At 36.7% G+C, this 12,982-nt stretch overlaps 1 protein-coding gene across 3 annotated transcripts in view; it reads left to right on the forward strand.

Annotated features, from left to right (window-relative positions):
* LOC105193964 (transcription factor SUM-1) overlaps window positions 1-12,982 on the forward strand; it is a 117,975-nt gene that overhangs the window by 9,244 nt on the left and 95,749 nt on the right. For all 3 annotated transcript variants that reach the window (XM_039451452.1, XM_026138848.2, XM_039451453.1), the window contains exon 3: window positions 1,378-1,548. In XM_039451452.1, coding sequence (XP_039307386.1) covers window positions 1,378-1,548 — 171 coding nt within the window. The remainder of the gene's footprint in view (window positions 1-1,377; window positions 1,549-12,982) is intronic.

The following is a 12,982-nucleotide window of genomic DNA, read 5'->3' on the forward strand; positions in this document are numbered from 1 at the left end:
TTTAATAAATGAGTTGCGATGAAAAAAATATTGGATAGAAAATAACAATTTGTTCAAACAAAGAATTACATTTTTTAAATGTTATACTTATCAAAGCAATTATATTGTGCTCTTTAGATAATTATTATAATATTGAAATAAAAATATAAGTAATATTTTATTGAAATTTAAGATTATCAAACCCTTTAAAAAAGAGAAGATTTTATATTTTACATATATGAGAAAATGATTGTTTGGTACTAATTTTTTTTTGTTAGTTCTGTGTAGGCTTTCTCTGATAATACATAGGTGTTTTTCTGTATATTTGTATCCCTTGAAAAAAAGAACTGATAAGTGTTTCAATAAACTGGTAATTATATCAGTAACTGACGTTATTTTATCAATTAACTGAACGATAATCGTTAGTTACTGATATAATAATTAGCTTATGAAACACTGTATCAGTTCTTTTTTTAAAGAGATATTCTGTAAAATTTAAACAGTTTTTTGTGCGAATTATCGGAATTCCATAAATTTTATTAATTGTCTCGAAATTATGAGTATATAATGACGTTCGAAATGGTGGAAAAATCAGTCTTAACGTATCTAAATCATATTTCTCGTTTACTGAACATACACGTTGCTGTTTTGAGCAGTCCGCTTATAATTACTTGAAGCACATCATGCACAAATTCATGTTTTCGAAGTAAACAACCTCAAAGAGAACGCGCTGACGGAAGGAAAACATCTGCGTACGCGAAGTGATCGTCGGCTAAGCGCCGCTTTGGATAATTCGAATGACGAATAGTGTTTCTCGAGGATGGGTCTAAGTGTTAAATCTTGCTGAGAGTCGTTTGAAATCTGACGCCCGTGTGTCCGCGCACGCAATGCGAGGAAGAGTTGAGCAAAGTAGAAAATGCAACCATCCATGAGGAACTTTTTATACATAATAATAACTTTGTCGAATATGCATTCAGTGTATTCGGTAATTTTAACCCTTTGCTACTATCCTGGGTATTTCGTGTCCGATCGATTTTAAAACAAGTTTCTCGTAAGTTCGATGGATTATTAAATTATACATTTTATTATATTATTTTTTAAATTAAAGTTTCAACATTTGTTCTAGAAAAGTGAAAGTATGTTTGTGAATTTTTTTTTTTTATAAGATTTTTTGAACTTTCTTAAATAGGTGAAAAAAATAAACAAATTTAAGATACTCAGGATAAAGCACCGTTTTAAACATGGTTTCGTAAGAGTTAAGAAACTCTACTGACGGATGTAACAATCTGTTTTGCATGATTTCCTTCCCTCTGCCTCTTCAATACGCGCTGTATTGCTGTGTGTATTATTCACCCACTTCAGCGACGTGTGTGGTTAATTATGCAATCTCTATTACAGGTCAACGAGGCCTTTGAGGTGCTCAAGAGGAGAACGAGCAACAACCCCAACCAACGTTTACCAAAAGTGGAGATACTGCGGAACGCTATCGAGTATATCGAGAGTCTCGAGGCGCTGCTGCAAGGAAATAGACCTTCCGGACATCAGGATCACCCTTCCGCTGAGAGCATAGTATGTATTACGTGTGTGGCAGACCAAGTTATTAAGATCAGCATGAATCAGATTAGTCTCACAATCAGTGAGGAATTTCATGTTTCGAATTTAAATTTTATATCCAAATGATGATGTTAAATATTGTTACATGTATATATTTATTATCAGGACTGATTTAAGGTAATCTTTAACAACAGTAATCGCGATAATCTTCTAATTTCTAACATTAGATACTGCGTATCGTTTTTAGTTTTGGAGATTTTACCTATGTGCGACTTTTTAAGTATATCTTACAATTAGTAATTTAACTTTGAGATATTTATGGCAATATGTGTGCTGCTGTCCCAATTTAATAAAATGGTCTTTATATTACAAAAAATTAATGACTTTTTCATTATCAATAGAAGAATTTCTTATTATTTTTAAATCATATAAATCGTTCAATGATTTATTTCTAATCGATATCGTGAAAAGTAACTTTATTAAATTGCAACGATAGCACATTTATTTTTATAAATATCTCAAAGTTAAATTACTAAGATATTTTAAAAAAGTGTTACATATAGTTAAAATTTCTAAAACTAAAAATATACATACACACACACACACACACACACACACACACACGCACGCACGCACGCACGCACGCACGCGCGAGCGCGTGTGTATGTGTGTATATGTATAAAGCTTCATACTTAATTCTAATTAGACTATAATAATTCTAATTATGAAAACTATCTCTATCTTTCTTTTTTTTATGTATATATTTTTTTTATCATGACATAAATTAGGATTATACGTTACATTTGTGTCACGACATCTCTATCTGATAAAAAGTAAAATCCCCATAAAAGAGTGGTACGTTGCACTTCTGCAACAAGATGCATTTAAGCGTTGCAGTCTACATAGTCACATAGTCACACACATGTTCGACACGTGCACCGCACACGACCCACCGGCTCTAATGGTTTTTGACCCGCGACACCATTAAGCTCGTATCATCGTTTTTTTTTTCTAGTGTGCGTAAAAAGGGTTATCCCCGAGTTTCTCGCTCTTAAAAGGACGCACTGTTTATGATAATTACCGTGACAAAAATATGTCGATGCAAGTGCAACTCGTGTGGATAAAAATTGTTTTTTTAACGAGAGTGGATCAAGTGTATTTTCAAAACCATTTAAAAAGTAACATCTGAATACTTTACTTTATAAATTATTGTTTAACATATTTATATATAAATATATAATATTATAATTTTATATAATAGTATATTGCATTATTTGTTTTATATATACACACATACACACACACACACACACACACATTGTGTGTGTGTGTGTGTGTGTGTGTGTGCGTGTGTGCGTGTGTGCGTGTGCGTGTGTGCGTGTGTAAAACAAATTTTATAAGTTATGCAGCAAAATATAGCTGCAGTTATATAGTATCTTTGAATTGTACTCAAAATATTATTTTATCTTCATCAAGGTTATTTATTATCTATATCTAATATATTATAAATTATTATTTAAAAGAGAGTTTCGCAAACGTAACATCATATTTTTATAGTTTCGCGTAAAAGGGTTTACGCATAAAAGTAACGAGTATATATCTCTATGATAAATTTGCGAATGAAAGTTTCCATTTTGCTAGGTTCGTTAAGCTCTGCATCGAGCGACGGTCAGTGATATATATCGTGGATAGATGTCTCGGAGCCATTCCGATTTCAGACGTTAATTGGAATGTAATTGTATTTCTCTTTCATCGAACTCTCGTTCCCAAGCGTTACGTCCGATTGATCAAGCTTTATCCACTGCTACAATCTGTCGTTATGCTGACGTGTGCTTCACATTTATTCGCAGGCACGAGTTTTATCATCCCTTCGTAAATATTTATCAAGAAATATTATAGAAAAACATTCAGTTATGATGAATCGCGATTATAGGATATAACAGATCTGTCAGATTTTAAATCTGATTTTAAAGTGCGATGAACTCGATGAATTTTGGATGATCTAAAATAAAAATTCTTCAGTTTTTATCCTAAATTTCGCAAGAATGGTCCTCAGTTTGTTTGAGACTCTTGCATTGCTTGATATATAATGCTGTTGTTCAATATTGTATTCCGGTTCGGGTCAAAAGGCGGAAGAGTTATACGATCCGGAGTATCTGATTCAGAATATCGCATAAATTATCTGGCATTGCAGCCAAGGGAGAGAAATAGATTCGCGCGATCGGCAACGAGAACGGAATGCAATTGAACTTTGGCGAGCTTATTTTCTTCGAGAGGCGTGCTTATCCACTTGGCGCTTAAAATGCTCTTAAGTAGCATTATCAAGTGATCTCCCGATTGCGTCTATCGTAACACACACTCCTTCTCTCTCTCTTTCTCTCTCAGCAAGGTGAGAGGATGTTGGCACAAAGGTATAGGGGCGGTAAAGAGAGAGATTGACCTAATGGATCCGACGCGGGAGATCTCCTGTCCCCTCGTATTGTTTTTTTCCTTTTTTTTTTTTTTACGTGGCACTTTGATTTGTGAGACTTCGCCGGTGCGAGGCGGCGCGGCGCGGCAAGGCGGCTTATATTTAGCGAGGGTGCGCCGACGCGCGAAAGAGCGGGGAAGTATATTTCATTGTGTAATCCCCCTCCCGTCTTCTTCGCCCCGGTTAGAGAAGAGGAGAATCTCCGAACGCGACGGCGGCCGGCGCGGCGCGTCGCGGCGACGGGATCGCCGCGAAATTCCTGCGCTCGCTCAGGAATCCCTTTCTCTCCATTCGTGCAACGCACTTATGGCGCACCGGAAGCGCGGGGGGATCCAGCATCCCTTCGCCCCCGGGAACCCATGCGACACGGCGCGGCGGGCGGGCTCGCGTTCCGGCGGCCTCGGCCGCGTCTTACAAAGCCCGGGCTCAATTTGTCTCGCGCTTTCGTCGACCCCCTTGCTCGCCGACCCCCTCGTTCGTCGACCATTCGGCTGTTGCGGCGGCGAGCTTGTTTGAACGTAAGCGCGACGCGAACCGCCGCCGAGGGATTTTCGTTCGATATTAATACTCGGAGATATCGAGGCCGTGTTGGCGTCTCGGTGTACGTACACGCCAGCGTGATCGGCACTAACGTCGCGGTAAATTCCCCGAAATAACAATACATGCACAACGCGTAATGCCAATTATGTGCGATTGATGACTCGTGATTTGTAATTCGCGATTCGCAGTAGATCCGTAGAAATTCGTCGCCTTTGCCAGTGCAAATCGTCCACGTTATTTGCGGTTGCACAGAGAAAAATGTTTCTTTACATTTCAGTACTTCTAGCTGTTTGGTTCACATTTATTTCATAGAAACAATGTAACTTTAAAAATAATAATATATATTTATAGCGCCCATTTTTTGTTGCAAACTGTAGAAGAGAAAACAGCCAAAGTACAAGCAATTAAGAGATGACGTAATTTTATTTTAATGGAAATTTATTCTCTTTATGATATTACACTAGTACGTTTCAACTGTACTTAGTCTTCATCAGTCTAGCAGAAACAATTATTAATTCTTTAAATATATATCAAGTAACAAGTTTGCACCACGAATATCCTTTGTCTTAAATTAGTAAGAGCCCATATCAAAGTAATACATTTAACTTTAAACAAGGAGAAAATTTTATCGTATGTAATTTGTTCGAGATAGTTTAAATATTAATGTATTAATAACTAATTCATCGGTTATTGACGAGCATTCCATTAAGTCTAAATAAATCTCATTTAGAATTACGTTAGAAAGATAAAAACCCAAACAATCAATCTAAGAATAAAACTCGACAAATTAATAATTAGACAGATCAATAAATTACGATAAAAGAGATTGTCAATTTACGGAATAATAATTTAATAAATGGCTATTAAACATATTTATGTGATTAAGAATAGAATCAAATTAAAAATTTAAAAATTGTAGTAAGATTATGCTGTTTGTCATATAATTTTGAATAAAACATTATTTTGTTGAATACAAATTTTTTAGTTTTATTACATTAATTCGTATTGTTTGATTGAAAAAATGATTGAAACAGTTCGTTTCTTCGATTAATAATAATTTCTTTGATTACATTCTCTATATTTTTGAGCATGGTAACAAAAAAAAATTACTGAACCGATTGATTTCTATTTTTACAGTTATATTCATAAAACATGTCATTACCGTTTGAATCTCAATTCACAGTTTGCGTAGATTTTTTTTCTATTTTTGGGAAATCAAATAAGAGAAAAAAAATGAAAAAATTTGAAATATTTTTTTAAACTGCTATATTGAAAATATGCATGTAATATTAATTAATTCAGACAAAAATTACAAGTCTGTTTATATCATATATAATTTTTAAAGTCTATCTTAATTTTTATGCATAAAAAAATTTACAAATGTACTTTCAAATTCGATTTTCAAAAGTTGACTATCTCTTAAGTAGAACAGAAGTTTAATTGTTTAAAAATATTTTAAGATAAAGATACTATATATTATTTGAAAAGTCAAACAACTGCATTTTTCAAACATTGGTTTGACTATTTTAATGCAGAAAATTTTTTGGATTTAAGAAAATTTATTAAATTTAAAGAAACATTTTTTTCTCTGTAGTAGGTTATCACGTTTCTATATAGTACAGTTTTTATACACAAACACAAATTTACTGATTCGCGTACATTGATTTTGTCAAAAAATGCTTCGTTGGTGAATCGATGTAAATACTAAATAATAAATGCAACTTTGACGAATTTGCCAATTCACGCTATTTACGAATCTCCTGCGAGTAGCAAATCATGAATCGGGCACGCTCTCGTGCTAGCTTTGATCGATTAAATTCGCCGGTTGAGGCTCGCAGGAGTCTTCCCTCAGATTTACATTTGAGACGCCTGCAGTTTACATGACAAGCTTGAAAGGAAACTGTACTTTACAAAATCGTTAAATTGATTATCAAAAAAGTTAAAACTCAGAATGAGTTTATTTTTATTTTTATTGTCTTGTTTACTTATAACTTATGTTTGTTAGGATCTATCAGAGTCAAAGTTAAAAAGTAGAAAAGAGAGGAAAAGAAAGAGAGAGAGAAAGATTATTGTTGATTGTTTTTTCGTCAAAGACTTTTTTTTTACTCATGTACTTATATGTGCAAACTAACAAATATTTCGATTCCAATCGTTACCGCTTCGTCCGAGTATGACCGGACAGCGTTTTACCCTTTCTACGGTGGATGTATATCACTGCCGGGAAAATGTATCGTGCTTGGATGTCGGAGTGCTTCTCGAAACACGCGGCGGCGATGAACGGTACGAGAGGAGTCGCTTTCACTCCGAGAATAGTCCGCCGCGATGCCGCATATAGATGCGCCGAGGACAAACAGATGATACGGGACCGAATAAAATGCACGCCCGGGGTGTGTTTAGCGGGGTGCGTTGCCGTCGGTGCATATAGAGCGCAGGAGTAAGCGAGGGAAAGAAAGAAGAGGCGAAAGAATGAATTCGCAGGCCGAATGGGCGATTGACATTCCGACGCGCCACATTGATCGATACGTGAACGCGAAAATGGAACGAGAAAAAGCGGAGGAAGAACGCGGCCGATTCTCTACACGAGAATGAGAGAGAAAGAAAGGACGAGAAGCGATTCCCGATCGCAAACCTTTTATTCGCACCCCGCTCATGGAATCCGATGCGCATTCGCCGATCATGCTCCGGTGGTAGCCACTGACGAGGAAAACGAGCTTTCAATGTCGTTCGGAACGACTGCTTCCTTGTTAAGCTTTGATTTCTAACTTCGCTTCGTTGCCCTCTGTCCATTTATCCCTCGTCCCCGCTTACTCGGTTTTTTTTTATCACTTTCTCACACTTTTTTGACGTCAATCGAATTTTTTATGTCTTTTTGGTTGTTCGTAAACCCGAAGAGGAGTCACAGAAAGCAACGTTGGTATATAACTTATCTTTCAATCCTTCGTCGCGCTATAATAATTTCATTGGCACGAGAGCACCCATTTAACTGTAAATTGCAAATAACTTCAACGTCATCTCCTGACGTTTCTAACGTTACAATGTGAAATGATGGCCAAGATGACGTGGGTGGTGCCGCAGCTCAAGTGTGTGATAGTAACAATTTAGATTTGTATAATTTATTATCAACTTTACTGCAATCAGGCCAAAGCTTTAAGCTGTCAAGCAAAAGGTTTACTGTCAGAAATTGAATGTTACAAAAATACGCTTCGAAAATAAGCCTTAGGGGAAAAATCTTTAAATCCTTTTTCAATCTGCTTCCCGACGAGTTTACGGTATAGGCGCGTGCACGCACGGATGCTATGCATCCATTTATCTGGAATGTTGCCTGATAGTATTCACCGAGGTATTGCGATTATAGATCGAATGCAATAATTACTGCTTTACCGTCTAGACTGCATTCGAGAGACATATTGAATTATTCCGGTACAAATGAAAAATTAAATGTGACACGACGGGTCACTTGGCGACAAGCCAGGGGTTACCGGAGGACAATCGATAAAAAAAAAGCTGAAACCTCTCTCCCACCGTTTATTGCGAAACTGAATCCTTGACTTGACGTTGCATGAACGTTTCATTATCGTTACACACAAGTCGTGTTCTTAAAGAAGAAAAGAACGGGTTTTCCGGTTTATTTTCTTTTACACCTTTCGTGCCTGGTAAGATATGTATGTCCCAATTATTCAAAAATTCATATTTATAAAAATAAAGATAGTCATTTCTTTCTGGGTTTATTTTAATGATAAAGAAGAGAATTCTTCACAAAAAAAATAACACCCTGTAAGTTTCACCCTTTGATCTGTATACCTCATCAAAAATTCATAAAATGGGATAAAAGATGAAATATTTTTTACAAGAATTAAAATAGAGAGTTCTTTCTAGCTTTATTTTAAAGGTTAATGTAAAAACTATGAAAAAAATCGCTACTTAATTTAAAAATGGTAAATTTAATGTGATGGGCCAAAATGCTAAAGTTTGTTATATTCACACGTAAGTTGGTAATAGGTTTCAGAGGCCACTGATGACATATCTGCAACAAAAATTTCAAAATTTAAAATCCAATATGGCGGCCAAAAATGCTAAATTTTGTGAAATTTGAGTGAGTCATTTTTGATCTGACATTTTGAATTTTAAAATCTTGACTACAGTTCATAATCAGCGACTCGAAAAGCCTTTAGCAAGTAACTTGAATTAGATGCAATTATTCTCAGGAAAAGGTCAAGCACAAAAGGGTTAAGATAATGCCACTTTTATTATCCTCTAGAATATTTACTTTATTTAATGAAAGATAAAAGGAATTGTTTACCATACGGGGAGGGAGAGAGGGGAGTTAAATCCCTGAGACAAAACTGCGGGCGTTAGAAGCTTGTAAGCGTTATTTGTTGCCATCTCTTGCGGAATCGATAAATTACGAGCGTTGAGTTTACGATTATGCATCGTGTGACGAATGGAGACAAGCGGGCGGTGATGTCAAAGTCGCCTCGTCGAGCACCTCGTCGGCGATCCTTCTAGCTCATACGTCTCCGGAGATTTCCGGCAAACGCAAAGCGCGATCCGGGGCTCACGCTCGGGCGAGAATATCTTGCACTTAAGCGCGCCTCGTATTCCCGGCCGCGTGATTATTCGGAATTTATTCAGCCGTCGCACGATCCGCGGATGCATTATCGCGCCTGCCGCCGGCGAGTACATTAGCGTATATCCCGCATATACGCGCGCGCGCGCGAGTGGCGAGACGCTGCGTATATCGCTGTCAGAATCTACGATTGGTAAAGTAAACGGTCCGGCTCGCTTCGACCCGGGAGCATTTTGTTCCGGCGAAGTTCTCTTCAGCGTGCGCGCGCGCGACCCTAAATCGAGGCATGAGCCGACGTATCCTTCGAGGTTTACGATTATACCGCCAGCGCGGCGTAGGAAATGATAGGTTACTTACCCCTCTCCCTGGTCGCTCTGTTCGACGCCGACTAAGCCTCTGCTGCTCATCTCGGAATCCTTCGCAGCGCTGCTCCTCCAAAGCTCTTACACGCGATCTCACACTCACGCGCTTATTACCGAAACGTAACGAATACATACCGAATCGACCCGGTTGATCTTCACTTTCCATATGTGCATGCATTAGCGCGCGTTACAGCACGCATAAAACACCTATGTATGCATATACGTGCACGGAAGCCGTCTCGATTAGTCGTTTCGATTTCGGCCTTTTTAACTCTCGCTTGACTCGCATCGAGTCGCGGCGATTAATCGGAGTGAACTTGCCGACGTGACGTCATCCGCTATCGGCGCTCTTTCCCGCCAACGGAACGCCATGGAGACGCAGCGCGGCGAAGCGCTCTCGAATCGCGTTTAATCGGGAATTACGTACGGCTTGCGCCATCGATCCCGTATTCGTTGCGTTTCGGTAATGAGCGCCCGTGTGAGATCGTGCGTAGTGCTATGGAGAAACAGCGCCGCGAAGAAGAACAGCAGAGGCTTGATCGGCGTTGGACAGGGTGAGAGTAACCTATCATTTATTTGTTGTTGTTTACTCGCGCGGTACCAATCGCTCGCGACGCACTCGCGTCGCGTGTCTCGTCGATCGTTTTATATCAACGCCGTCCAAGATTTGGGCTTGCAATTGAAAGGTATCGGTGCTCGTGCATACTGCCGTTTTCTAGCCATATCGTAACCATTGCCTCGTAGCGCGCGACTAGGTCTCAGGGATGATACTACATTCCAAATCCAAGTGTGTATTTTTTTGTGTGTGAAATTATGTTGTTTACTCTTTACGCATTTATGTGCGTGTATTTTTTATACGCTTAAACGTGTAATTTAATACTGACGCACGTGTAAAAAGTACAAAAATTATACGTGTAAATTTAATTTAACGCATAAAAAATACAAATGAGTAAAAAGTAACTATTCGTTTTACACACTTGGATTTGTAATGTAGTTAGAGGAAAATCGTCAGTACTGGAAATAGCCTCCCTAAAGCGGTACGTTTTTATTTTTCAGAAACTGAACATTGCACTATATTAATTAATACTGCAAGCAAGATTTGCTTAGGTAATTAAAGAAATAGAAACTCATACATTCATAGCTTCTTTTTATATAAAATCTGCTAAAAATGAATTCTTGAAAAACCAAAATAAAATTTGCAATTACAAAATACAATTTTCTCTTGCAAACTGTATAGTTGATACAATAGTAAGTATATTATTGATAATATTGGATCATATTACATCTTAGTTCCCTAAAACTGTTTTATTTATATTTTTTTCTTTGATATTTTCCTCGTAGTGCGATTTGGAACATAAAATTCTTGTGCAACATAAACCGTCACATTTTTCCGTGAAAATGAACAGTAATTAAATCTTCAGTTCCAACGTTGACAGATGTTTCATAAATTTTTTCATATTTTTTTAATACCTTAAGGCAGGAAAAATACTGTTGGACGCGGCGACAGATCCATTAATAATATACCAAAAAAAACGTATAAAGTTGAATAATTCAATTCTAGCCTTTTAATTTTATAAACTTTGTTTATAAAAATATATTTTATTACTTAGTTTATCAATTTGTATTGTAGTAAATTATTTCCCTACGAGGTCGTATTTGAATACTGCTATTGTGTTTAGAGTGCTCAATTTTTCAAACGGTATTTGAATTATGTTGCAAAAACATTAATTATTACTACAAAATACGAAATAGTATAATAAACATTTCTGTAGTATTTGACGATACTTTCTAGCTTATATTTACGTTTTTAAAGTTTTATTTTTAGCTTTTGTTTTTAAAAAGTTTGGTTTTTGAGAAGTTTGTGAAGAAATATTGTCCGAAAACAGAATGAGGTGTCAGTATTGGCGACTTTCCTCTGTCGAATTTATATCAAAGTTATTTACGTGTAAATTGCAATTTATTTAAGTCATCTCACAGGCTTCTTTTGAGAAAACAAAAAAAAAGGGAAATTCTTCCTCGTTTTATTATCTTTTGCTATGAAGGTATTCTGCCCCATCGTCTTCGGCGACGTCGTCTCATCTGCATCATGTGACTCACGCTGCACGATTTTATCGTCTAATTAGAGCCGAATTAGAGCGCACCGCTCACAGTCACGCGCGTTACCGCAATTATGTCATGATTACGTGGCGTGATTACGTGGGTTTGTACTACGACGCTATGTAATGCGCATCACGGAAGCCGTTCGAAAGGGCTTACGAACGCGGCCGGATTAATTAAATGCAATACGAGATATTAGCGTTCGCGCGAAATGGCAAAACGCGCGATTATGACTTTTGCAGCGAATGTGACGAGTTCACCGAGAAATATTCTTCGCAGCGCGAGCCTCAATGGAATGACTGCCTCGTCAGTTAATGTTTAGATATTTGCACGAACATTCCTATTCCGTTCCTCGGCATATCGCGCGTGATCTTTTTTTTTTTTGCGGCGTGAACCCTGGCTCTGTAATCCTCGAGGTAGCAACCGTGTTTAGATAAATCTCCCGATGAAATTATGCCGCAGTGTAAATCCTAAATTTATGCTGCATCGTCGTGAATCATCCTACGTATGGGTCTCTTGGCATGTACGTTGGTAACTCAAGTACTTGGACGACAAGGCTAGAGACAGCTTCAGTCGGCTTGTCATAGTACATTCTCATTATTTAGAGAAGCTGCATTACGTTTTATGCTTTTGGGACAAAGCCGAAATATAATGTTGTTGATAAGCTTTTATATGTATCTTATTAAACATTCACATTTTAGAAACCGTATTCTTACATGACCATTCTATCTTCCTGGTTTTTATTCTGTCTTGAATATTTTTAAAATATAAAAATTTAAAACAATAATAACAATTTATATGCGTGTGTAAAACAATTAATATAGAGGAAGTCGCCAGTACTGGCATAGCTCTTCTAAACCCTGAACACCACATTATTTCCCAGAAACTGAACATTGCACTGTATTAATTAATACTGATAATAGCAAGATTTGTTAGATAATTAAAGAAATAAAAACGTATAGTTTATACATTTACTTTTTTCTATATAAAATCTGCTAAAAACGAATTCTTGTTAAATAAATTCAAAAGAAAATTTGCACGATTTTCTCTTGCAAATTGCAGAGTTTAAACAATAGTAAATATATTATTGATAATAATAGATTTTACATGTTTGTAGTTTCTTAAAAATATTTTGTGCATATTTTCCTCATAGTGCGATGAAACAAAATCGCTGTGCTGAGTAAAACGGCACACTTTTTCGTGAAAAACAAACAGTAACTACAAAATTTTCAACTACAATGTTGACAGATGTTTTAAGAATTTTTTCACATTTTTAAAAATATTTTGCAAGGTAAAATATATCGTCTAACAGATTGATACACAGTAATAAGGTGCAAAAAAGAGAAACTCAGCTAAAGCGGAAGGGTTCAATTCTGGATTTTTAATTTTATAAACTTTGTTGTATAACACATA

Source organism: Solenopsis invicta, chromosome 7 (assembly GCF_016802725.1).
Source record: "Solenopsis invicta isolate M01_SB chromosome 7, UNIL_Sinv_3.0, whole genome shotgun sequence".
Classification (NCBI taxonomy): domain Eukaryota; kingdom Metazoa; phylum Arthropoda; class Insecta; order Hymenoptera; family Formicidae; genus Solenopsis; species Solenopsis invicta.